This window comes from Adiantum capillus-veneris, chromosome 2 (assembly GCF_014529385.1).
Source record: "Adiantum capillus-veneris isolate H3 chromosome 2, ASM1452938v2, whole genome shotgun sequence".
NCBI lineage: Eukaryota > Viridiplantae > Streptophyta > Polypodiopsida > Polypodiales > Pteridaceae > Adiantum > Adiantum capillus-veneris.
In genome coordinates, this window is record NC_140932.1 from 17,368,822 (window position 1) to 17,396,020 (window position 27,199).

The 27,199-nt window shown below is 48.4% G+C and overlaps 2 protein-coding genes across 2 annotated transcripts in view; one reads left to right on the top strand and one right to left on the bottom strand.

Moving 5' to 3' along the window:
* The window catches only part of MOR1 (ARM repeat superfamily protein), an 84,292-nt gene that overhangs the window by 41,776 nt on the left and 15,317 nt on the right, over nucleotides 1-27,199 (top strand). Inside the window, exons 7-14 of the mRNA XM_086484007.1 lie at nucleotides 24,668-24,753; nucleotides 24,841-24,926; nucleotides 25,116-25,229; nucleotides 25,317-25,436; nucleotides 25,657-25,759; nucleotides 26,567-26,703; nucleotides 26,799-26,864; nucleotides 26,969-27,092. Of these exons, the coding sequence (XP_086340133.1) occupies nucleotides 24,668-24,753; nucleotides 24,841-24,926; nucleotides 25,116-25,229; nucleotides 25,317-25,436; nucleotides 25,657-25,759; nucleotides 26,567-26,703; nucleotides 26,799-26,864; nucleotides 26,969-27,092 (836 nt within the window). The remainder of the gene's footprint in view (nucleotides 1-24,667; nucleotides 24,754-24,840; nucleotides 24,927-25,115; nucleotides 25,230-25,316; nucleotides 25,437-25,656; nucleotides 25,760-26,566; nucleotides 26,704-26,798; nucleotides 26,865-26,968; nucleotides 27,093-27,199) is intronic.
* On the bottom strand, nucleotides 1,459-4,393 carry LOC147462438 (uncharacterized). Its single transcript, XM_086526232.1, has one exon. It carries the CDS (start codon nucleotides 3,495-3,497, stop codon nucleotides 1,869-1,871), a length of 1,629 nt encoding a protein of 542 aa, XP_086382358.1. The 5' UTR covers nucleotides 3,498-4,393; the 3' UTR covers nucleotides 1,459-1,868.

Sequence of the window (27,199 nt, forward strand, 5' to 3'; positions counted from 1 at the left end):
TGTGTGTGTGTGAGAGAGAGAGATTCAAGCACAAACCAGCTTCTAGCTGTGTGTGTGTCGTGCATTTGCTGCTTCTTCCTGCTCGCTTCAACGTTGCTCATTTGCAATGCTTTTTTAGTCTCCCGTAAGTGAGTTTTTTAATGTTTTATGAATTGTTATATATATATATATATATATATATAGAGAGATAGATAGATAGATAGATAGATAGATAGATAGATAGATAGGTAGGTAGGTAGGTAGAGAGAGAGAGAGAATGAAATGAAATGTTATATTAACGTCTTCAAAAGGCCAAAGTGACCTATGAGACCCAAAAGTTACAGTGTGGTGGATCTGATACAAAATATCTGGTATAGATCCTGCTCTAGGAGGGTCAAAAATGCCCTCTTCTTCCGCCGCACTAGGCGTCGGAAGTCAATCTGTGACTGTCTGTGAGTGATGTCCCCCAAAAGTACCTCCCTTTGAAGTCTGGCTCTAGTGTCTCGGCATTCCTCATCATACCAGCTGTTCTGGGGCATGCTCCCCGAACGGCGTCTCTGCTCAGGTTGGGTATGTGGGTATGCCTTTGCTGCTGCACCATGTAGTGTCTGTGTCAGTATAGTAGTAAGCTCCTTCAGAGGTCGCCCTGGCTCCTCTGTGCATCCCTTCTATGTATACATAGTCCGTCTCTTGCGTGAAGGTGTAGCGAGTAGGGGCTACTGCCCGTGGCCTGTGTGCTACACTAAACTGAAAAGAGATGGTAAACGACACAAGAGCATGATCTACTGCCACACCCACAGGTTTGGGTCCAACCGTGAGATCCTGGATATGAGAGATGAGGTTCGGCTGTGCCATGATATAACCCACTGTGTTGGCTCCATGTCTGTGCGGAAAGCATGTAAAACCCCCGCAGCGGGAAATCTCTGTAGGCCATTCAAGATGGCCAATTAGTGTGCAGTCCCCATGTCTATCAAGTGTCGTCCATACTCAGTGTGTTCCCCATCCTGTGATAGTCTGGATAGGCTTGTCTCTGCAACATCCAGCTCTCGCAGCATCTCCTCTGAAGTATCATAAAATATTGTCTGGTGATCGGCAGTCCTAGCATTGAAGTCCCCTAGAATGATGATGTTACCATCTCTAGAGAACTCCCAAATGTCATCATCTAAAATAGAGAAGGGGGACTGTCCTTTGGGTGGTGCATAAACTGACGTGTTTGGGGGAAAGTAGCAAATAGCAACGTAAAGACATTTGCTCGTCTTTGCTCTCAATCTCACCCACATGTACCTAGCTTGTTCATCCCTACGAGCTATATGTATCAATGGTTGCAGCTCCTCCCTGAATAACACTGCCACTGTGTGTGTGTGTGTGTGTGTGTGTGTGTGTGTGTGTGTGTGAGAGAGAGAGAGAGAGAGAGAGAGAGAGAGAGAGAGAGAGAGAGAGAGAGAGAGAGAGAGAGAGAGAGAGAGAGAGAGAGAAAAGAAAGCTTTATTAACGTCTTCGAAAGGCCGAACTCGACCTATGAGACAATATCATATACATGTGTTGATGCTCTAGGCATCGGAAAATAAAAAAAAGGGTACAAACTGAAATGAGCCTATACTATGCAAAAGGGTGTGGTAGGGTGGTGCATGTGGTGTACAATGTATAGTGTGGGTCCTCGTGTCGAGGTGTGCTCACGCATCATCAGGTTCAACTAGGGGCTGCAAGGTGATACCACTATGAGGTGATAGGGAGGGTATCTAAAAACAAGCAACATATGTAGGGTAGAGAATGTGGTACATCGGTGGTGGCCTGCTCAGGTATCTCTGGAATGCTGGATCTCTTGGTGCTGGTACATGACTCTGTTCTAGATACTGATGGTGTAAGGTTAGTATCCTCGAGATCTCCCTCTAGTGACACCTATGTGTCCTGTATCCTGGGAGCCTCGGTCTCCGACGTGCCCTCTGAGACTCTGCCTGCAGAAGGGTAAGCCCGCTACTCTGTGTAGGTAGTGTGGGGGGGTCTGGCCCTGCTCGTCGGAAAAACTGTGTGATGGTAGTCTGTGTCCTGCTATCCTGACTTTGGCGTGGCTGTAACAACTGCTCTCGAACCTCTAAAGCCGCAACCAGGAACTGGCCAAACCTCCTCTGCTCTCGGCCTATCATATGCTGCTGTAATGAGTCTCCAATGCCATATCTCTCTCTCAGCTCTGTATATGCTGGGCATCTCATGACAAAATGCTCCTCACTCTCCACCTCCGTCTGGCAAATCCGGCATGTACGCTCCTCTCGTGGTATGCCTCTGGCTCTGCCACTCTCAATCTCTAGCTGATGTGATGACACTCGTAGCTGGCCAATGTTGATCCGAAGTCGGTGTGGCATGTACTCTTGCATGTATAATGGAATCTCAATGAATCCCTGCTCTGAGAACCTCAGAAAATGCTCATAGTAATATAGCATTTTAGGAGGTAGGGTGTCTGTGGGCCTGCGCCATGTCCTCTGAATATATGTATGCCATATCTCCTGTCTGATGACCCTATTCCGCTCAGAGCGTGAGAGGGTATAGGTCGGGGCCTGGGTGTCATACTGGAGTGGTGGTAGTCTATCGATATCAAAACCGTGCTGAGCTAGCCAATCTCTTGTCTGGGCATACCATGAGCTAGTGTCCCCTGCCTGTGCCATCTCTCTAGATGCAATGAAGGCTCTATGAGAGATCCTATCTGGATCCATATCTTTGAATCTGCGAAGAAGGCAAACAGTCTGAAAGAGTGCCTCTACCAACATCGGTGGTGCAGCCAGCTCAGCTCTAATAATGTCGTGTGGAATTGATGGCTTGATGGGAATCATCCTGGAGATCATAATAATTTGTGGCCTCTCTATCTGTGTCCATACCGAGTCTGTCAGTCCCGGTCCCCAAATGGCCGAGGCATACATGAGTGCAGGTGTGACCAGTGTGTCAAAGAGCCACCCCTTCGTCCGGGGCTCCTGGAAGTGGGCCTGGTGGCACTGTCTCTCCATCAGAGCTAGTGATGCGTATCCTCTGGTAAGTCTATCTCTGGCTGCCTGTGTCATGGAGAAGGTCCCTGATGCTGCGGTGAATGTAACCCCCAGATATACATATGAGCCTGTCACCTCTATATCCCCTCCAGCTACTGTAAATCTACTCTGTCGGCGAATCTGAGCCGATGTATGAAATATGAGAACCTTGGTCTTGCCAAGGTTCACCGTGAGTCCTCTCTGTGAGCAGAAATCATCCAGGGCCTGCAAATGTAGTTGTAGTCCCTCTGCCGTCTCTGACACCAGGACAATATCATCTGCATATAAGAGTATGTGTACAGTAGTCCCTGCAATATCCACACCCTCTCCACCCCTGTGCAAGATGAAGTCTACAATCTCGTCAATGTATAGACCAAAGAGTGTAGGTGATAGGGGGCAACCTTGTTTCACACCAATGGTGCTCACAAGGGTGTCAGATAATCCACCCGGGCATCTCACTCTGCCAGATACATGCTCATACAATGCATAGATCCCCCATGCCATCTCCTCTCCAATCCCAAGTGCAGCCAGACATCGGAAAAGTCTCTCTCTAGGTACTGTGTCAAATGCTTTGCGGAAGTCAACGAAGCAGCAATATAATCTCCTCTTCCTCACCCGTGTCTAGTCGATCAGACAACGAAGGGTGAAGATATGATCAATAGTAGAGAAAGCTCGGCGGAAGCCTGCCTGTCCTGGTGTCCTCATGCCCTCTCCCTCTGCTAGAGAACTGAGCTCCTCCTCTAAAACCGCGCCATATAGTTTGGCCAGTATAGGACCAATCATGATAGTGCGATATGTGCTAGGATCCATGGCATCCCCAGATTTGTGGATAGGCACGATGGTGTGCGCTGTCCACGACTCTGGGAATCCCTTTGAAAGCGCGCGGTTGAAGAGGTGGGCAATGAGTGGTGCCAATGCATCACAACCATATATAAGATGCTCTGCCTGTAGTCCTGCCTGATCTCTAGCCCTCCCATGTTGTAGGTGGGATATAGCTTTCTTCACCATGTGGGTGGTGAAGAAAGTAGATGATGTGGGTCGGGTAGCCGATGGCGTAGGTATGGGTGGCTGTCCTGGGATCTCGTATAAGCTCTCGGCATATCTGTGCCATGTCGCTGGGTCCTGAATAGGAGTGGATGGCCTGGGAGGTCTGATCCGACGCCATGCCTCAACACTATTCTTGCTCATGAGTAAATGATAGATGTCCCAATACTGGTGCTCCTCCCACTCCCGTCTTTTACGACGGGTAAGTGTCTGCATCTTGCTTTGAGCCTGGCGATGTGTAATCTCCCCTCTGATCTCCAGTATATGTAGGTGTCTGTGTAGATCTCGACATTCGTCGTCGTACCACCTGTTTTGTGGCATAGTGCCAGTGCGTGGAGGGTGTGTGTGTATGCGATGTGGGAAACTTTGAGTGGCTGACTCGTGTAAGATGGATGCAATGTGTGTGGTGAGTGTGTCCAGAGGTGCTGTGGGGTCTAAGTGTAGAAGGTGCTCATGCAGGTGATGTATATAAACATGAGTGAGCTCATGAGTGAAAGAAATGGTAGTGTAAGTGTGAGGGGGGGAGGCGGGGGGGTCAGCAAGCTGTGTAGCAAAAAGGGAGAATGTGAGATAAGTATGATCCGCCCCTATCGGTGTGCGTGCAACGCTGAAGGAGTGTATAAGCTCTTCTGTCTGGGTAGAGCCCAACAAATAGTCTACTGTGCTCTCTCCGCCACTGTGTGGGAAGCAAGTGAATCCCCTAGAATCTGGCCACCTCGCCATCCCGTTATAAATAACGAGATGGTGCCTGCTGCCAAGCTCAAGAAGGTGTCTGCTATATCCAGTGTTGTCCTATCCCCCATCTGCAAACACTCTACTCACCCCCATGTCCTCTGCATCAAGTGTCCTCATGATCTCCGACTGCTCCATATCATAGATCTCACACTGTCGGCTCTGTGTCCTCCCGTTGAAGTCCCCCATGAGGAGGACTTCCCCGAGTGATGTGTAGTGAGAAATGTCCTCCGACAGTCGAGAGTAGGGGTCCTGGATAGCATATCGTGATTCATGTGGTGAAAAGTAGCATATGGCAATGTATAGCCCTCTCTCGTGGGTGAGCTCTAGCCGTACCCACATATAGCATGCCTCCTCGTCTCTACTCATCACCTGTATCCGGTTGTGTAAGCTCTGTTTGAATAGTATGGCCACCCCTCCTAACCCCCGAGCTGTACTCTGTTTGGTGATGGTCCTATAAGTCGACTCCCACTGGAATCCTGTGACTACAGGTAGTCCTCTCTCTGGGCTCTCATGTGTCTCCGTAAAACATACAAAGTCATGCTCACTGATGATCTCCTCTAGGCGCCCTGGATGTGTCCATATAGAACCATTGCAGTTCCAGACTGCCCATCTGAGTGGTGTCTCCTGTGCTAGTGTATGTGTCTCATAGGTCCCGAATCCCTATGAGATTGGGCGGCCGTCGATGAAGATTCTACCATCTCGAAAGAAGGCCTTTTTACCTTCTTTCCGTGCCTGAAGAACCCTGGGCATGCATGATTTCCTGTGCTCGATCTGCATCCTAGTGAGGTCCTCGTCCATAAAGATATGGCCGCCCTGGAGGCCTCGTAAGAGCACCCTTTTGCGAAAAAAGGTGGTGCGGTCCTCATCTCCTCGTAACTGCATGATCAACGGGCGAGCTCGAGTGGTGTCACGGCCGGCTCGCCATGCCTTTGTAAAAGGCATAGTCTCTTTGTAGCCTAGTTGGCTACAAAGCTCTCGTGCATCCTCCTCTGCTGAAGGTCCCTCTTAAAGGCCAGTGATCCTAACATTGTGTTTCCTCATCTGGCGCAATCGCTCCTCCTCGAGAGTAAGCTGAACCCTCAAGTGCTCTCCCATGTGAACCTCCTCGCATACCTCCTTCTTGATATTCTTTTTAACTACTTCCACCCATCCCGATTGTTTGGCCTCCATTTTTGTCTGGATCTCTTCTTTGATGTGTGCTTTCCATTTATTTTTGATCTCTACTTCTATGTCTTCGAAGCTCGAGATTTCCCCCTCTTCCCTGGAGATCCGGAGGTGGTTGATGCTTTCTTGTATACGGTGTATCTCCGTGTTGGAGGTGTCGCGGAGTTCTTCGAATGCTTTCTTCCAGGCCTCCTTTTCTTCTGTGAGGCCTCTGATGTTATCCTCCATCTGCTTCATCTTTTCCGTCATCCTCCTTACTTCGGCGTTCAGTGCCTTGTCCGCATCTTTCTTGGCCTGTGTGATAGCTCTGGCTATCATGTCCTCCACTTCTTTCCTGTAAAGAGGTGCCATGGTCGAGCTCGAGGAGGCGAGGCTGAGCGCACGGGAAGCCTAGTGTTTACAGCCCATCCCCTTGAATGTTGAGATACTAATGGATATGAGCGTGGCCTAGGCTGCCCGTCTCTGGGTTGGGCACAATGCAGCACAAGGCGAGAGGTGTGCAGGGGCGAGAGGTGGACTGAAGGCGAGGAGGTTGGGCCGTCGCGGAAACGTTGCTCTGATACCAAGCGTGACGACCTGGGAGTTGGGCCGTCAATGCGGAGAAGCGTGGTGGGCGTGTTTGCGGAAGCTTGCGGAGAAAAGGGCCCGGCTCGGGGGCAAGGTGCTTTTGTCTCCAAGGGGCCTGGCTCGGACGGGACCGGCTCAGGGAGGGCGCGGCTCGGACGGGACCGGCTCGGGTCACGGTGCTTGTCTTCAAGGGGCCTGGCTTGGACGGGACCGGCTTAGGAGGGCGCGGCTCGGACGGGACCGACTCGGGTCGAGGTGTTGTCTTCAAGGGGCCTGGCTCGGACGGGACCGGCTTGGGGGCAAGGTGCTTTTGTCTCCAAGGGGCCTGGCTCGGACGGGACCGGCTCAGGGAGGGCGCGGCTCGGACGGGACCGGCTCGGGTCACGGTGCTTGTCTTCAAGGGGCTTGGCTCGGACGGGACCGGCTTAGGAGGGCGCGGCTCGGACGGGACCGGCTCGGGTCGAGGTGTTGTCTTCAAGGGGCTTGGCTCGGACGGGACTGGCTCAGGTGGGCCCGGCTTGGACGGGACCGGCTCGGGCGTGGTTGCGTTCCATGGGTCGACGGCCGTGTTGCGTTTCGCGGGTCTTGCGTTCCGGGTCCCTAGCCCCACGTAGCCTCAGGCTCCGTTGCACTCACGGAGGGTCATAGCGTGCCTTGGGGAACCTTGCATGGAGTCCCCACGGTGCACGAGTGCGTGGAGTGAGGCTAGCGTGTCTAGGTGGGGGGTCCCCTCCCGTGGCCGTTTTCGGGAGGCTCATACCCCTTATATACACCCTCGGTTGAAGAAAGTTCGACGTCCTCATCGAACGAAGGGAAAAGAGAGCTTGGCTATGCATGAGGCCAAGGGACTAAGGGGTGCATATAAGTGCAAAGTGAGAAAACTGTACCCGAATAATGCAAGTAGGTAGCATGCTTTGTTTTTGTACTTTTGGAATGAAGTGTGTATTTTTGGATTTTTGGCAAAAGGCTGAAAAAGTATGCTTTGAATACCCAAGTAGAATTCCCCATACCTGAGCATTCCTCGAAAAGGTAACCCGATGTGCGCGGAGCCACTTGCTTCGTTGGCCCGCACGAAGGCTTCTTGAAAGCCGAATGTGAAGGAGAGTCCGTCGCAATGCAGCCCTTGCGAAGTTGCAAGGAAACTTACCGTCATTTGGATGCGCGTTGTAGACTTAGGCTGACACCAGCTTTGGTTTCCAATCGCCGAATCTTGAATCGAGCAAGGTTACTTGGTTAGATGCAGTCTTTGGGTTGAAGTCGCTTTGGTCGTCATGACACCATGAAGGCTTTGGCTGATTCTTCAATCGTCAAACTGATCCCTGTTTGTCCCTGTGTGGACGTCATTTGGAGGGCTAGCTCGGTGCCCTGTGGTCTCTTGTAGACTTGAGTGGGTCTTCAGCTTAGCATGGGCACAAAAGTGGCCGGGGCGCGACGAACTAAGTTGAGTTTGTCCGTCGCGTTTTTCTCTTTTTGATTTTGCTATAAAGAGCCTTGTCTGGCTCGCATCTTTCCTTTTTGTTTGGAGTGTGACGGCCCGGGGGTTGGGCGCGTCATGTGGAGGTGCCCGGCTCGGATCGGGACCGGCTCGGGTCACGGGTGACGGCCCGGGGGTTTGGACGCGTCATGGGGACGGGGATTGGAGCTCTCTTCCTGGAGCTCTGATACCAAGTGCGACGACCCGCGGTTTGGGCGCGTCATGTGGAGGTGCCTGGCTTGGATCGGGACCGGCTCGGGTCACGGGTGACGGCTCGGGGTTTGGACGCGTCACGGGGACGGAGACTGGAGCTCTCTTCCTGGAGCTCTGATACCAAGTGTGACGACCCGGAGGTTGGGCCGTCGCGGAAACGTTGCTCTGATACCAAGTGTGACGACCCGGGAGTTGGGCCGTCAATGCAGAGAAGCGTGGTGGGCGCGTTTGCGGAAGGTTGCGGAGAAAAGGGCCCGGCTCGGGGCAAGGTGCTTTTGTCTTCAAGGGGCCCGGCTCGGACGGGACCGGCTCAGGGAGGGCCCGGCTCGGGTCGAGGTGTTGTCTTCAAGGGGCCTGGCTCGGACGGGACCGGCTTAGGTGGGCCCGGCTCGGGTTGAGTTGCGCGTTTTGCGGGTCTTGCGTTCCGGGTCCCTAGCCCCACGTAGCCTCAGGCTCCGCCGCACTCACGGAGGGTCATAGCGTGCCCTGGGGAACCTTGCGTGGAGTCCCCATGGTGCACGAGTGCGTGGAGTGAGGCTAGCGTGTCTAGGTGGGGGGTCCCCTCCCGTGGCCGTTTTCGGGAGGCTCATACCCCTTATAGAGAGAGAGAGAGAGAGAGAGAGAGAGAGAGAGAGAGAGAGAGAGAGAGAGAGAGAGAGAGAGAGAGAGAGAGAGAGAGAGAGAGAGAGAGAGAGAGAGAGAGAGAGATGAAATGAAATGATATATTAACGTTTTCAAAAGGCCAAAATGACCTATGAGACCATCAGATACAAAGTGGTGAATCTAATACAATGTCTGAAGTACAAGTACAAAAAGTACTGAAAGTAAAAATGAAAACTGAAATGAAGTGTGAAATGTGAGATGTGAAAATGTAGAATAGGCCCTCAATGACAATCTGGGTGTCGTGCTAGAATGCCTCTGATCCTTTGCTGGAGTCTCTGTCGATGTAGTGTGCTCCTGTGTCTCGGTCGTGGTCGTCTCGATCTCCCGAGCTCAATCGCCGTGTCAATGAGGGTGCCTCTGGTATGAATGCGAGTACAACCCTGTGCTGGTGGTTGGTCTCTTGGCTCCCTCGATCCAAAGAAGTCTGTGATCTGTCTCTGCGACTGTCGTACTCCATGTCTCCCCAACAGACTGTCTCTATGTCGGTGTAGCTCAAGTAGATATAAGCCAAGGCATCTCTGGTCTTGATACCTCATGACTCTATCTAGGGGTCCAAAACCCTCCCTAAATAAGCAATTGAAGCGCCCTCGTATCTCATAATACACAGTGCAGTGGCATATGTAGTGTAGCTCTGTCTCTGGCTCTCTACCGCATAGTTGACATATCGTAGCCTTTGGTGGTATCCCTCTGAATCTACCCGTCTCAATCTCCAGCTGGTGTGAGGATGTGCGAATCTGACCAATAGCACATCGCAGACCATGAGATAAATGAGTGTCCATGTAGTTCGGACGAGTCACAAACCCATCCCCTGAAAGTTGGAGAAGGTGCTCTTTGTAGAAAGCCATCTTCTTGCCCAACTCCTGTATCGGCTCTACCCATGTCCTCCTGGTGTCCAACTATATAAGATCTTGACGAATGAGTCTAGTGATCTCCGTCCGTGTGACTGGCAGGGAGGGTGCATCCAGGGAATATTGAAAGGGAGGCAATCTATCCATGCTGAGACCATGCCTCTGAAACCATGAGGTCATCTGTGCATACCAACATGATGCATCTCCCTGCATCGCTAACTGTCTAGAGGACTCAAGAGCCAGTCTAGTATATCTGCCTCTATGTGTATCCCATAGACTGTGCATAAAGGACACTGATCTGGTAAGAGCCTCAATCTCTATAGGAGGGGCGGCTACCTCCGCTCGAATAATCGCATGTGGTACCGAGGCCTTGGCTCTAATCATTCGGGATATCAAAAATACCAAGGGTCTCTCCATGTTCCTCCAACTGTCATGATTCACAGATGGTCCCCAAACTTGGACCCCATAAAGCATAGCTGAAGCAACCAAAGTATCAAAGAGCCATAGTTTTGTTCGTGGTTCTTGAAACTGAACCTGCGAACACATCCTCTCTAGCCCTCCTAATGCCGCATAGGCTCTGGATAGTCTAGTCTTTGCTGCCCTCCTCAGGGTAAACCTCGGTCCCGTGAATACCACCCCCAGATATGTATATTCATCTGTGTACTCCACACTGTCCTGGCCATATACGAGTGTAGGTGCCGATCTCTTGACCCATTGTGGTGTGGTGTTAAACACCATAACCTTGGTTTTACCAAGGCTCACATACAGTCCACTATCCTCTGCAAAGTTGCGCAATGCATCCAAATGTCTTTGCATGCCCTCTGGCGACTCTGACATTAACACAATATCATCAGCATATAATAATAAAGGGATCCATGTCCCCACCAGCTGAGTGCCTCTGTCACCCTCTCTGTCAATGTAGTCAAAGACCTCATCTACATACATACCAAAAAGTGTAGGGGACAAAGGACACCCCTGTTTCACTCCAATAGTGGAATGAACGATATCAGAAATCCCCTCAGGAGTGCGTACCTGGCCATTCACTGAGCCATATAAAGCCATGATCCCCCATATGATCTTTGTGGGTACTCCCAACTTCAGTGGCCTGTGCATCAATCTGGCCCTCGGCACTGTGTCAAATGCCTTGCGGAAGTCCACAAAGCAACAATACATCCGTCCCCCATGTGCTCGACCCTCTTCAATAATGGCTCTGAGTGTAAGAATATGGTCCAAAGTGGAGAAACCCCTCCTGAATCCAGCCTGTCCTGCTGCTCGTATGCCCTCATTTTCTGCCCATTTACTCAGTTGCTGTTCAAGAATGGATGCATACAACTGTGCCAATGTGTGCCCTATCATAATAGTACGGTAGTTCCCTGGTACCGTGGGGTCCCCTGCCTTGAAAAGAGGTACAATAGTAGATAATCTCCAGGACTCGGGTAGTCCCTCACACATGACACGGTTAAACAACTGCGCAAGAACCTCTGACAGTAAATCTCTAGCATGTATCAAGTGCTCTGCCACCAAACCATCATGATCATATGCTCTCCTAGTCCTCATCCTATCAATGGCGTTCTTCACCATCTCAGTGGTAAAGAAGGTACTAGTGGCTGGACATGGCTCTAGAGGGTTTGGTAATGGTGGTTGCCCAGGTACCGTATATAATGATGCTGCATATTGACCCCAAATCTCGGGAGAGGTAATCATTGGAGGAGGTGAGTGCTCATGGAAGAGACGCAAGGCCTCACCTGAATCTCGGCTCAAAAAGATTTGATACAAATCACGTTCCATCTGGGCTAAAAAGGCCCCTCATCATACCAACTATTCTGAGGCATGTTCCCAGAACGTCTTCTCTGATCTGGTTGAGTGTGTGGGTATGCCTCTGCTGCTGCCCCATGCAAGATCTCCGTCAATAAAGTGGTGATCTCCTCCACTGTATATACAGGCTCGGCTGCCCCCATCCGTCTGTAAATCTCTTCCACATAGACTGAATCTTTCTCTGGTGTGAAAGTATACCCTGTGTGTGCAATCCTCCGTGGTGTCTGAGAGACACTATACTGGAAAGAGACTGAAAAAATCAGGAGAGCATGGTCCACTGCTACTCCAACAGGCCTAGGGCCCACACTGAGATCTTGAATATGAGAGATGAAGCTCAGTGAAGTCATGACATAGTCCACTGTATGCCCATGTCTGTGTGGAAAGCATGTGAATCCCCCAGACGAAGGAAAAATCTCTAGACCATTAAGTATGGCCAGACCATGCGTAGTTGTCATCTCCATGAGATATCTCCCATACTCTGTGTGCTCTTTATCCTGTGAGTGTCTGTCAAGTCCCATCTCCGATATATCCATCTCTCTAAGCATCTCCTCCGAGGTATCATAAAATACCGTTTGGGAGTTGGCCGTCCTGGCATTAAAGTCTCCCAAGAGAATGATATCTCCATCTCTAGAGAACTCCCATATGTCAGCATCAAGTATAGAGAAAGGGGATTGCCCTCTAGGTGAGGTATAGACTGATGTGCTAGGGGGAAAGTAACATATAACAATGTATAAGAATCTGCCCGTCTCAGCTCTCAGTCTCACCCACATGTATCTTGCCTGGTCATCTCTCCGGACAATCTGTAATAGCGGTTGTAACTCTTCCTTGAATAAGACTGCTACCCCTCCTGAACCTCGACTTCCATGCTGGGATCTAGCGTCTGGCCGACAAGCTGTCTCCCATAAATAGCCAGTCACACTTGGCATCAATTGTCCAGATTTTTGATGTGTCTCCAAGTAAAAGACAATGTCTCTATTTCTGAAGCTATCTTCAAAGGCACCCACATCCAGCCTATATGATCCATTACAATTCCATGCCGCCATCCGGAGTGTGGTCCCATATGTCTTGCACCGTCATGCTGTGCGTTTTTCCAAAACCACTACTTTCCCTCCTCTGTAAAAGGCAATTTTTCCCTTCTCCCTTGCTGCCTTGATCTCTGGCATCAACTCTTGCATATGTGCTATTTGTGCTAAAGTAAGGTCATCCCCCATAAATATTCCAGTTTTCTTAAGTGCTGGTCTCTTCTTCAGAAATTCCTTCCTTGTTTCCAAAGTCGGGAAACGCAAAATAAGTGCTTTCTCTTTGACGTTTCCCTTCTCATCCACTCTCTTCTTTCCTACTCTCCAAGCACCTGTGTGCATAGGTTCCGGGATGCCCATGCGCTGCAAGAGTTCCTTCACTTCGTCTTCTACATTTTCGGTGTCTTTGATACCAGTAATACGCACATGGAGGGCTCTAGTCCTCCTCTTCTGTTCCTCCTCAATGGTCATATTAATGATGGTAGAAGTCTGTGCGGCTTCTGGCATCCGGGCCTTTCCTTTCTTTGCACCTTCAATCCATTTTTCTGCTTCGTCAACTTTATCTTGTGTTTTAGAAAGGCGCTCCGCCCATAAGGAAGCCTCTTTCGAGTTTAGTTCTTCCCCTTCGCGCAGAGTTTTCACCTGCTCCTTAATATCTTCGAGCTCCTTTAACATCGAGGGCTGATTTCCCCCTTCCGTTTTGGGCATAATTTTGCACGCTGCAAGTTCCCCTTTAAGCTCTTCAATCACTGCATCTTTTTCCTTCATGCAGTTTTCCACATTGGTTTTCCAAGATTCAAAGCTTGCAATTGCCTCATCCAACTTTTTCTGCATAATACATTCCATTACATTCACTTCTGCCCGCATTAGAGCCTGCATCTCCCCTTTCATAGATAGATACATCTCATCATGCTGACCAAGCATCGCTTTATCGAATTCTTTCCTCATATCTGCATACACAGAATTCTTATAACTCTCTGCGTTTGCGTACATCTCTTTCGTGATGTCATCTCTCATAAAGCTGAGCTCATATTTAATCATCACTTGAACCCTCTCCATCATTAAATCATCTTGGATTCTGATGGTTTTCCCTGCCCGCAATGAGCTTGGCGAGAGTATGCTATCTCTGTTCCTCCGCTTAATAGTCGCTTTCATTTTTTGTGGCGTGATGAAGCCACTTGCATCACCATCCTCGACTGGTTGGTCCATCCGAGAGAGAAGAACAAAGCGAGCACTGAGTCAAGGCCCTCACCAGCTGAGGTCTGGCCTCCGCCTTGGTTGGTCTTGCCCTCGTCACCAAGTCCTCGCCCTCGTCCTAGCTGACTTGACTGCTCTCGTCCTCACCTTGGCACTGGTCTCGTCTGGTCGCCCTTGGCTCTACTAGCCCTCTCCCTTGGTAGGCAGCTAGTTCTTGCCCTTGGCACAGCTCGCCCTCGTCCTTCAGAGGTTAGGGCCCTTGTCCTCGCCCTTGGCAAGCCGCTCACCCTCTTGACAAGGATCAGCAGCTCGACCAGGTCCACCTGCTCGCCCTCGACCAGGTCCAGCAGCTTGCCTCGCCTTCGACCAGCAGCTCGCCCTCGTTCCTCGTCGAACAGAGAGAGAGCTCGTCCCTCGTCCTTCGTCCAGCAAGTTGGCAGCGCGACGAGCTCGTCCTTCGCCTCAGTCTCCTCCCCTCAGGCCTGCTCGTCCTCGTCAGCGTGCTCGCCACATAATGCTCGCCGTCCTCTCTGTCAAGCTGCACATAGTTTTTCTCTCAACTGGTGGTTGGTCTAGGGGCCCGCAGAGAGAGAGAGAGAGAGAGAGAGAGAGAGAGAGAGAGAGAGAGAGAGAGAGAGAGAGAGAGAGAGAGAGAGAGAGAGAGAGAGAGAGAGAGAGAGAGAGAGAGAGAGAGAGAGAGAGAGAGAGAGAGAGAGAGAGAGAGAGAGAGAGAGAGATGATGAAATGAAATGTTATATTAACATCTTCAAAAGGCCATAGTGACCTATGAGACCAGAAAGTTACAAGGTGGATCTGATACAAAGTCAGAGTAACAAAATAACAACAATACAAAACAAAGATATATACTATGGGATCCTAGACTGGTGGATGTGAACTACGCAAAAATTGGCGGCTTGTTCGGATAGCTGAATCACAGGAGATCTAGCATCGATCGTTGACGGATCTCATCAATCTCCTCCATGGTTAGTAGTCTGACCGGGCGGCGTGTGTGCCTGGCCAGAGTGCTTTGAGATGTTGTGTAGTCCTCTGCAGTCGTGGGCGCCTGGATTTCCCCAGCTCAGTCGCTCGGTCGATCAGTGTTCCTCTGGTGTGAGACGTGGGGGAGCTCTGCTGTGGGAGTGGCTCTTGCGGCTGTCCCGTGTCTGCTCTGAAGAAGTCTATGATCCGTCTTTGAGACTGGCTAGCCTCGCCACTCATCAGGCTATCTCTATGTCTGCGCAGCTCGAGCAAGAACAAACCCAGGCATCTCTGATCCTCGTATCCCATGACTCTTGAGAGTGGTCCAAAACACTTTGTGAACAAGCAATGGAAGCGGCCTCGTATCTCGTAGTAGGCGGGGCAGCGGCATGTATAATGCAAGTGTGTCTCAGGCTTCATGTCACACAAGGGGCATGTCGTGGCCTCTGCTGGTATTCCGCTGTATCTCCCAGTCTCAATCCGCAGTTGGTGAGAAGATGTCGTAACTGGCCAATAGCACATCGTATCCCATGAGACAAGTGGGTGTCCGTGTATCTGGGTCTCGTCACAAAACCATCCTTCGTAAGCTGGAGAAAGTGTTCTGTGTAGAAAGCCATCTTCGTGCCCAATTCCTGTGCTGGCTGTATCCATGTCCTCATGGTGTCTAGCTGGGTCAGGTCTTGGCGGATGAGCTTGGTGATCTCTGACTCTGTAAGAGTGAGAGATGGTGCATCCAATGAGTATTGGTGGTGGCAGCCTGTCTATGCTGACCCCATGCGCCTGAAACCATGATGCCATCTCCCCATACCAGCATGTTGTATCTCCTTGCATGGCTAACTGACGAGAGGACTCAAGTGCAATGCAAGCATATTTGTCTCTAGGAAGTTCCCATGTGCGGTTTATGAAGGAGACTGATCTGGTGAGCGCCTCCACCACTAGTGGGGGGGCCGCTAGCTCTGCTCGGATAATGGCGCGTGGTACTGATGCTTTGGCTCTAATGAGCCGCGATATCATAGAGATGATCTCCATGTTCCCCCATCCATCTGTGTGACCTTGCCTTCCGTGGTGATCCAATGAAGGTCCCCATATCTCAGCTCCATAGAGCATTGCTGAAGCCACCAAAGTGTCAAAGAGCCAGAGCTTCGTCCGGGGCTCCTGAAACTGAACCTGCGAACACATCTTCTCCAATCTAATCAATGTTGCGTGGGCTCTAGTCAGTCTGGTCTCTGCTGCTCTTCTGAGTGAGAATGCAGGTCCGCTAAAAACCACTCCAAGGTAAGTGTAAGCATCTGTGTACTCCACAATCTCTTGGCCGTATGTGAATGTAGGTGTTGACCTCCTGATCCACTGTGGGGTGCTATTAAACACCATAACCTTGGTTTTACCAAGGTTGATAGACAAACCACTTTCGTGGGCAAACCTATGCAAAGCATCCAATTGACGTTGCATTCCCTCTGGAGATTCGGAGATCAACACTATATCATCAGCATATAACAAAAGTGGAATCCATGTCCCTGCCAACTGTGCACCTCTATCACCATCGCTCTCAATGTAGTCAAAAACCTCATCCACATACATACCGAAAAGAGTAGGAGAGAGCGGGCAGCCCTGCTTCACCCTAATAGTGGAGTGAACCGGTGTAGAAAGTGCCTCAGGGGTGCGTAGATGCCCTACTACTGATCTGTACAATGCCATGATCCCCCAAATGAGCTCTGTGGGTACTCCCATTTCGTGTAATCTGCGCATCAATCTAGCTCTGGGTACTGTGTCAAAAGCTTTGCGGAAGTCCACAAAGCTACAATAGATCCGTCTCCCATGAGATTTGCCCTCCTCGATGATGGCCTTGAGTGTCAAGATATGGTCAAGAGTAGAGAAGCCTCTCCCTAACCCTGCCTGCCCAGCTGCACGCATTCCTTCCCTCTCTGCCCATCTATTCAGTTGTTGCTCAAGAATGGATGCATACAACCGTGCTAGTGTGTGTCCAATCATGATAGTGCGATAATTCCCAGGCTCCATGGGGTCTCTTGACTTGAAGATAGGTACAATCGTAGATAGGCTCCAAGTGTCCGGTAGGCCCTCACACATGGCACGGTTAAACATAACTGCTAGAAGCTCTGCTAGTAGGTCTTTGGCACCCATCTCAGCGGTGAAAAAAGCACATGTGTGTGGGCATGGATCGGGGGGGTTGGGAAGGGGCGGCTGTCCAGGTATTGTGTACAAAGATGATGCGTACTGACAGGTCTCTGTGGAGGAAATAGCGGGGGGGGGGGGGGGGGGGGGGGGGGGGACTGCTCATGAAAGAGCCGCCACGCCTCACGCGAGTCTTGATTCAAGAATAGCTGGTATAGATCCTGCTCGAGTCGGGCCAAAAAAGCCCTCTTCTTCCGCCGCACCAGGCGTCGGAAGTCAATCTGTGAGTGACGTCCCCCAAAAGCACCTCGCTTTGAAGTTTTGCTCTAGTTTGGCGGCACTCCTCATTGTACCGGCTGTTCTGAGGCATGCTCCTTGATCGACGTCTCTGCTCAGGTTGGGTGTGTGGGTATGCCTCTGCTGCTGTATCATGTAATGTCTGTGTCAGTATAGTAGTTAGCTCCTCTACAGGTCGCCTCGGGTGTTGAGTGCATAGGCGTCTGTAGATCCCGTCTATGTATACAAAATCCGTCTCCCGTGTGAAGGTGTAGCGAGTAGGGGCACTACCCATGGCCTGTGTGCTACACTGAACTGGAAGGAGATGGTCATTGACACCAGAGCATGATCCATTGCCACCCCCACCGGTCTGGGCCCAGCTGTGAGATCCTGGATACTAGAGATGAGATTCGGCTGTGCCATGACATAGTCCACTGTGCTGGCTCCATGTCTTTGTGGGAAGCATGTGAAACCTCTCGCAGCAGGAAATCTCTGTAGGCCATTCAAGATGGCCAATCCATGTGCGGTGCCGATGTCTATCAGGTGTCGCCCGTACTCAGTATATTCCACATCGTGTGATAGTCTGGATAGGGCCGTCTCTACAACATCTAGCTCTCTTAGCATCTCCTGTGAAGTATCATAAAACACTGTCTGGTGATGGGCAGTCCTAGCATTGAAGTCCCCTAGAATGATAATGTCACATCTCTAGAGAACTCCCATATGTCATCATCCAAAATAGAGAAAGGGGACTGTCCTCTGGGTGATGCATAAACTGATGTACTCGAGGGGAAGTAGCAAATAGCAAGGTAGAGATATCTGCCCGTCTCTGCTTTCAATCTCACCCAGATGTACCTAGCTTGCTCATCCCTGCGGGCTATATGTATCAATGGCTGCAGATCCTCTCTAAATAACACTGCCACTCCCTCCGAGCCTCGTCCTCTGTGCTGTGAGTGTGTTCCTATTTGTAAGCTGTCTCCCATCTGTATCCACTGATGTGAGGCATGGATTGCCCAGGGGCTTGGTGTGTCTCAGAGTAAATGATGATGTCTCTTCCAGTAAAGCTATCCTCAAAAGCACCCACATCAAGACACATAGATCCATTACAGTTCCAGTCAGCCGCTTTGAGTGTGGTCCCATAAGTCTCGCACCGTCATGTGGAGCGTCGCTCTAGTATTACCACTCTTCCATCTCGATAAAAGGCAATCTTGCCTTTTCCCCTTGCCGCTCTAATCTCCGGCATTACTTCCTGCATATGAGCGATCTGCAAGAGGGTGAGATCATCCCCGAGAAAGATGCCCGTCTCTCTAAGAGTTGGTCTTTTCTTCAAGAAGGACTTCTTCGCTTCCATGGAGGGAAAACGGAGGATGAGTGCTCTTTCTTTTGAGGTTTCCCCACTGCTTCCATTTTTCTTTATGTTGCCCACTCTCCATGCTCTTGTGTGCGTCGGCTCATGAACCCCCATCAAGGCTATGAGTTCTTTTACCTCTTCGTCCACATTGCCTTTGTCTTTAAGACTGCAAATTCTCACATGTAAAGCGCGCACCCGTCTTCTTTGCTCCTCTTCTAGTGTGTGATTAATGATAGTGGGTGTGGACGTGGGCGTTATCTCCTTGCCTTTTCCTTTCTTGGCCACCTTGATCCATTTCTCGGCTTCATCCGCCTTCTGTTGAGTTTTGGTAAGAACATCCACCCAAGAAGTCGTCATTTCTTTGTGTTGCTCTTCTCCCTCTTTGATGACCCGTACTTGCTCCTTGATCGTGTTGATTTCTTCGATTACTGAGGGTTGCACTTCGCCCTCTTCCAGTGTGTTTCTTGATCGTGCTTCGGCGAGATCTTTCTTGAGTGACGCAATCTCTTCATCCTGAGTCGTCACTCGGTCTTCCAGCGTATTTATCTTGCTCTCTTGGATCAGCACGCGTCCTTCGAGCATGTTTATTGTGCCCAAGAGATTGCGGTTCATCTTGGTAATGGTCTCCGTCATTTCCTCTTTGCACTTTTGAATGGCATCCTCTAGGGGGTCGGCTTTATCGTTCAGCTTCCTCATGCTTGATCGCCGTCCGAAAAAGAGCCACTAAGCGCACGTGTGCATCCACATTAGCAGCGGGCGTGGTAGCTGGGCGAGTGGGGGAACGCGAGGAGGTATGGCAAGGGAGGGGCAACGATAGAGTACGGACGAGAGAGAGAGAGAGAGAGAGAGAGAGAGAGAGAGAGAGAGAGAGAGAGAGAGAGAGAGAGAGAGAGAGAGAGAGAGAGAGAGAGAGAGAGAGAGAGAGAGAGAGAGATGAATATATTAACGTCTTCAATAGGTCGAAGTGACCTATGAGGCCAAGAAGTTACAATGTGGTGGATTTGATACAAAGTCAAAGTAACAAAATAACAACACAACGAAACAAAAAATACTATGGGATCCTAGACTAAGCAAAATGGGCGGCTTGCTGGGATAGCTAAATCACAGGAGATCTAGCATCGGTCGCTGGTGGATCTCATCCATCTCCTTCATGGTCAGTAGGCGTCGTGCATGCCTGGCCAGAGTGCTCCGAATCTTCTGATGTAGCCTCCGTCGATGTGTCTAGTCCTCCGCAGTCGTGGGCGCCTGGGTTTCCCCAGCTCAATCGCTCGGTCAATTAACGTGCCTTTGGTGTGAGACGAAAGGAAGCTTTGCTGTGGGGGTGGCTCCTGCAGCTGTCCCGTGTCTGCTCTAAAGAAATCTATGATCCGTCTCTGAGATTGGCTAGCCTCTCCACTCATCAGGCTGGCTAGCCTCTCCACTCATCAGGCTATCTCTGTGTTTGCGTAGCTAGAGCAAGCACAAACCGAGGCATCTCTGATCCTCGTATCCCATGACTCTTGAGAGTGGTCCAAAACCCTCTCTGAACAAGCAATGGAAGCGGCCTTGTATCTCGTAGTAGACGGGGCAGCGGCATGTATAGTGCAACTCTGTCTCAGGCTCCATGTCACACAAGGGGCATGTCTTGGCCTCTGCTGGTACCTTCTTGTATCTCCCAGTCTCAATCCGCAGCTTGTGAGAAGATGTGCGTAACTGGCCAATAGCACATCGTATCCCATGAGACAAGTGGGTGTCGATGTATTTGGGTCTCGTCACAAAACCATCCTCCGTAAGTTGGAAAAGATTCTCTCTGTAGAAAGCCATCTTCGAGCTGGGCTTCGTGCCCAGCTCCTCTGTTGGCTGTATCCATGTCTTCCTTGTGTCTAACTGGGTCAGGTCTTGGTGGATGAGCCTGGTGATCTCGAATTGTGTAAGAGTGAGAGATGGTGCATCCAATGAGTACTGGAAGGGTGGCAACCTGTCTATGTTGAACCCATGTGCCTGAAACCATGATGTCATCTCTCCATACCAGCATGCTGTCTTTCCCTGCATGTCTAACTGTCGAGAGGACTCAAGTGCAATGCGGGCATATCTGTCTCTAGGAAGTTCCCATGTGCGGTGTATGAAGGAGATTGATCTGGTGAGCGCCTCAACCACTAGTGGGGGAGCCGCTAGCTCTGCTCAGATAATGGGAAGTGGTATTGATGCCTTGGCTCTAATGAGCCGCGAGATCATAGAGACGAGAGGTTTCTCCATGTTCCTCCATCCATCAGTGCGAGCCGGCCTTCCGTGGTGACGAGAGGTTTCTGTCGTTCTTGAGACTTCTGCAAAGTCTCGCGAACCTTGGCAAAAGCCGTATCCAAATCTCACGTATATTCATCCGCTTCAAAGATCTTATCTTTCGTGTTTAGGAAGGGTGGAACCTTTGCAGCACCTTCAACAATCTCAAATGGCGCCTTCCCCGTCGAAGAGTGTATCATGTTATTGTAGGAAAATTTCACCAAAGGTAAGTCCTTTTCCCATTGAGTCTTCTGATCAGAGATATAAGACTTCAATAAATCTAGAACCACTGAATTTGCAATCTCAGATTGCCCATCAGTGTGCGGGTGGAACGATGACGAGAACTGCAACCGCGTGCCAATGTTCTCCCAAATTGCCTTCCAAAACAAACTCCTAAATCTGGGGTCTCTGCCGGAAACAATCGTCTCAAGCATGCCATGTAATCTGAAAATCTGGGCCACAAAGAGTCTCGCTAAGTGATCCGCCTTGACTGTTTTCTTCACTGGAATGAAATGAGCCTGTTTGCTAAATCTGTCAATAATAGTCCATATACCATCGTGACCACTTTGGTCCCCGACATGCACGACGCTCGGTTAGACTATTGACCATGGAGGAGATTGATGAGATTCGCCAGCGACCGATGCTAGATCTCTTGTGATCTAGCTATCCCAGCTAGCTGCTTAGCTCACACCTAGCAGTTTAGGATTCCATAGTATTTTATTTTATCATTCTGTCATTTTGTCATCTTGTTACTTTGACTTTGTATCAGATCCACCACATTGTAACTTTCTGGTCTCATAGGTCACTTTGGCATTTTGAAGACGTTAATATAACATTTCCATTTCATCTCTCTCTCTCTCTCTCTCTCTCTCTCTCTCTCACTCTCTCTCTCTCTCTCTCTGAGGCTACATCAAAGGATTCGGATCTTTGGCCCGACCTGCATGACACCCTGTCAGACTGTTGACCATGGAGGAGATTGATGAGATCTGCTAGCAACCAATGCTGGATCTCTTGTGACTTGTGATTTAGCTATCCTAGCTGCTTAGTTTACACCTACCAGCTTAGGATTTCATAGTATTTATATTTTATCATTTTGTGATTTCATTTTGTTACTCTGACTTTGTATCAGATCCATCACATTGTAACGCTTTGGTCTCATAGGTCATTTTGTCCTTTTGAAGACGTTAATATAAGATTTCATTTCTCTCTCTCTCTCTCTCTCTCTCTCTCTCTCTCTCTCTCTCTCTCTCTCTCTCTCTCGCGTGCGCGCGCGTAAAGTTCAGTGATTTTGCAGTTTCTGTTCGTGTGTTGCTATTGATTTCTCTCTTGGAATTTCCAAGCCTGTAACAGTGGCATTCGGGCTCAAAAAGACTCTTCTTCTACGTAGGATCCGATCCCTTTTGTAGTACACATAGGTTCTCGAGGAGAATCTGACAGAGCAGTTTAGATTTTGTTGTCAAGGAATCTTTGTGTCCTTGCCTCGAACTTATTAGCCACTCCTACCCTTAGTCCATTGCGCATCGGATGCACTCTTGTCTTCATCGCTTTGGCTCAAGGGCTATTAATTCATAAAAGAACCATAGAGTTGAGGCCACCCTGAAATGCCAGCCACGGACAAATTTTCGAAGGGGGAGTTTGACAGAGTAGAGTACAAAAGTCAATTGCAGGTTAACATGTGTGTGGAAAGATCAATGAAGTACTCCCAGAACCCGAAATATGTGAAGCATCTGAATACTTACCCGATGGATGAGATTCATGCGAGATGGCGAGAGGCCATTGTTTTTCTTCTCAGGTCGGGAAGAAAGCTGAAAGGATGGATGAGTGCAGAAAAGGGGAAACTGTATACGCAAAGAGAGTTGGACAGAGCTATCACAAGATGGGCACCACGTGCCCGTAGAAAAGAACAGACTGAACAGACTTTTAGCACTTTAATAGAAACAGAACTGAGAGAGAGAGACGACCCTTTCATCCTAGAGAGTATTGGCCCCAAACCTTGGCGCCCCTTTCGGAATTTCTTTATATTGCATCAACACAATACAAGCCGATACTCTAGACTGTGCACCTTCTCCAGGAAGAATGCCAGGCCTAACCTCATATTTAAAGGCCCTTGGCGTGAAAAGAAGTTACAGTGAAAAGCCTTCAAAACTCAAAAGCTTCTGGTCCCAAAAGCAATGCCAAACGCTGCCAGCGTAATTTACGGAAATCCGTACAGCCTGCCACATCATCAGCCAGCGGAAAACACGAAAATCCGTACAGCTTGCCACATCATCATTCAAGCGCTATTTTCGGAAATCTGCCGTACAGCTTTTCCTCTGTGTGTAAGTCCTGCTTTATTTTAATCCTTTATGTCACTTGGGGCCCCATCGAACGGGGTCCCCATAAGTTGGGAGGACTTCTTCTGTTACTTGTTCTTCTTAGGGTTTAGGCCGCTCGGCCGGTAGCTCCGTTCTTCAGTAGGTCGACACGTCAGCAGTTTGTTACATAGAGCTCTTGACAAGAAGACGAACCAGATAATGAAAGGTTGAAGCACTCTTGGAAGAAAAGGAAATTGTTGGATTTCCCCGGTTATCTGGGCCAGAAGTCGAGTTTCAAGTTGGCAAGCAGACCCAAGAAGCGTGCTCGTTTCGAGGATGTTTGAGATTTTTCTTCGTCTTCAGAGAGTTTCAACAGTTCGTCGTCCTTTAGCTCTAGTGAGCATGAGAAAAGGCGGAAGAAGCAGAGGAAAAGCAAGAAAAGCAGATTTCTGAAATAGTCTAGTGCGTGCACAATGATGCCGACATTTGTGTCCAAGGTCGTTTTCCTGAATAAACCGAGACAGCAAGATCGCCTTCCGTTTCAATACATTGATATGAATATAAAGAATGTTCAATCCCCCATGTTTTCTTGGAGGGCATAGCTTCTCCATAGACAATAATCTCAGCCCTTTCTTTTGCTGATTAGTTTTCGAAAACTGCTCCAATATTTCACACATGAAAGTATCCATTTTATGTCGAGAGACCAATATATTAAAGGCAAAAAGAACTGTATGTATGCAATCAAAATTGATTGAACAATTCCAAGCCTCACATGTGAAGGCCAAGTAGAAAGCTTCCAATAATGTATCTTTCTCGTATCCACTACAAGACACTAAACTTCTTGCTTGCAAGTTGCAAGACAAAAAAGACCATGCAAGTGGATATCGTAGATGTTTGACTATTCTAAACTTGAGGGTAGCCATGTTGAGGTATTTGATGTGTGTTTATCCCTATTTTTTGCTTTAGAAGAGCTAGGAGAATTTCTTGAGCATATGCTTGATTAGCCATGCTAGACGAGGTGTCATTCATTTCCTTGTGTCCCTTCCCTCCCTGTAGATCTTAGAAGAGCGATGCACGGATGTTCACATGAAAAAGCCGTAGGTATCGTTTGGTACATAAATAATTAACATCTCCCTAACTAGGCTTTCTTTATGACCTTGAATGTTTTTTGAATCAACCAAGCTCAAATTTATTGTAAGCTGCTTGAAAGCATGATAATCAGGGGCAGGAAGCCCACTTTGACTGCAAATGGGATTTCGCTAGAAAGAGAGCTCTGTAAAATCAAGCTAAGAGTAGTCTATTTTGGCTAGTAAAGCTATACAGACCTCTCAACCTCCAATATACGAGCAAGTGCTTAGAGTGAGAGATATTCAAACTCGTATCAAGCATCACTTTAATGGACAATATTTTGACATCATGAGCTGCAAGAAGTGAGTTGTTGGGGGACGTCTTTCTTGTTTTGGCATCCATACTTTAACCCCTTAGTGACCCTTTTGGTTTGTTTTTCAAGTACCCTTTTTGGAAAAAGAGAGCGAAGGGGGGTTGGGTGCATAGTCCACTTTTGAAACGGTTTTATCGTGGTCTTAGATGTTTTACTTTGAATATCATACACGCAGATAGTGTCTCTGATCAAAATGTTTTTCAGCACAGGTCTGAACAAATCAAGGAGTCTGAAGAGGATGTTACAGCTGAGGCATCTGGGCCTGCTGTGGCCTGTGACGAGGCTGCTGCAACTGGTCATCTATTGATTTTGATCAATGTTTTTTATACTTATGATCACCATCGCTCTAATATATTATTATTTTTTGGTCACTGCTGCTCAGGTCCTTCAGAGATTGACGAGTATGATTTGGTAGACCCAGTAGACATATTGGTTCCTTTAGAGAAAAGTGGTTTTTGGGAGGGAGTGGTAAGCAGGTTTTATCTGGATGCTTACATTATTAAATTTGTTTCTTTGTTGTTTAGTAAATCAATCAAGTTTCATACTCAGGGTAACATATGCAGTGCATGCGTCCATTTGATTAATTCTGTTTAATATTGACTTGCAAATGCTAAGAAGGTATGTTTTTTCTGTTTTTGTGTAACTGGGCTAGCACAGAAGGCCACCAAGTGGTCAGATAGACGAGATGCTGTAGCTGAGCTTACAAAACTAGCTTCGGTGAAAAAAATTTCCCCTGGTGATTTTAGTGAAGTTTGTCGGACCCTGAAAAAGGTATGTCTTTTGTTACTAGGATTGTCGAAACAAATTGGGCCCCTTTGGATGTTTTCCTGACCGTTTTTTTTGAGTTGAGCCACCCAGCTTATCACAGATGTAAACATTGCTGTTGGAGTTGAAGCTGTTCAAGCAATTGGAAACCTAGCCAAGGGGCTGCGGAAGGATTTCAGCAACCCATCGAGGTTGTTGCTACCTGTCTTACTGGTACAGTATTCTTTGCATGGGAATGATTTGGATTCTCGTAAAAGCCTTCCTGTTGCCTCTTGATCTCCTGTTTGTTGTTTTTGTGCTTACTGTGTACTTCGGGTTTGTTCTGTAACACTTTTTGAGGTGGTTATATCATTATCTGCAAATGAGACAGTTTTGAGAAGGTGGTTTACATTCTGTGATGCAAGCTTTGAATAGGTTTCTCTGTATTTTCCAGGAGAAGCTGAAAGAAAAGAAACCAGTGATGGTTGAAGCCCTCACACAAACTCTACAGGCAATACATGCCAGTGGTTGCGTTCAGCTAGTTGACATAGTGGAAGGTAAGTTGGGATTTGCTAATGTGTCACGTTTTACATTCGAACTCAAGAAGCTTGTGGTAAAGTTTTGTAGGAACTGCTGTGAATCATGCAGTTGTTTTATGCCATGGAGCGAATGTTTGGTTTTGGCAGCTTAGTGGGCCATATTGAAGTTAGCTTTTACTTGGTTTTCAGAAGTTTACAGTGCTAATCGTTACTTTGTTTATAAACATTACAGAGTCTGGGATTAGTATTCTGGATGCTTTTTCCTAAAGGCTGTGTGTTTGCATTCCTCATTCTAGGCAGTTTGTCTTCTATTCCTTACTCGCTGGCAATAAGCTAGTTACCTTTCGAATCCATTGCAAAGATTGTCTCCATATTTCTATGATTTTGCAACCATCTTGTAGCTGATCTATAATGCTTTTTGGATTATGAGTAAGATTTTGACAAACAATATGAGAACGATATTATACTTGAGAATTTGCAATACAAGGGAGATTGCTTTTAATTTATATTCTTGAAGGATGTAGTTTAAAACATTTAATGGGTCTTTTGGATTCCTTCTATCGCTGAAAGGCATGGTTATGGCCATGGTTTTTGAATGAACTTGTAATACAAGAATATGGTTATTATATGGAATGGAGCGTTCAATTCACGTTGCAGTTTGAAACATTCAATGGGTTCTTGTAGGAAAAGGGTATTGCTGTAATATTTCAGTGTCGTCATTGATTTTGTTTTCACTATTTTGTTTCAAATTTCATGTTCATCCATACTGGAAATTCTGTTCATGTTATGGATACGCTCAATAGCTAGTTACCTTTTGTCCTGCAGATGTCAAATTAGCCACCAAAAATAAGGTACCATCAGTCCGTTCTTTGACTCTACTTTGGATCACAACATGCATAGAATCAAGCCCTAAAGCAGCAGTTCTGAAACTGCATAAGGACTACATCCCGATCTTGATGGAGGTTAGTTGGTTCTTGCCAAACTCTTTTTTTTTGAATTTTCTTGGTTTTACTACATGTACTAACAATTGTTTCTCCTTGGAATATGCACGTGGCAGAGTTTGAATGATGGCACACCAGAGGTTAGAGATGCTGCTTTTTCCGCCCTTGCGGGAATAGCAAAGGTGTGACCACCAATTTTTTGCAAATGAAGTGCAAGAACATAATGCATCATTATAAAAAACTTCCTGCCAGATTATACAGATGATCTATGTTTCTTATGCTACAGATGGTGGGGATGCGACCACTTGAAAGATCTTTGGAGAAGCTTGATGAGGTGAGGAAAAAAAAGTTGACAGAGATGATCGGCTCTGGTGGGAGTGGGCCAATAGTAACAGGTGCTACCCCAGCAGGTGTGCCATGTCAAATTAGGACCTGTAATAGTTTCGTTTGCTTATGCGTTTTTACCCGTGTCTGCCTTTTTTACTCAATTGGATTTTAAACATTCTGCTTCAAGGCC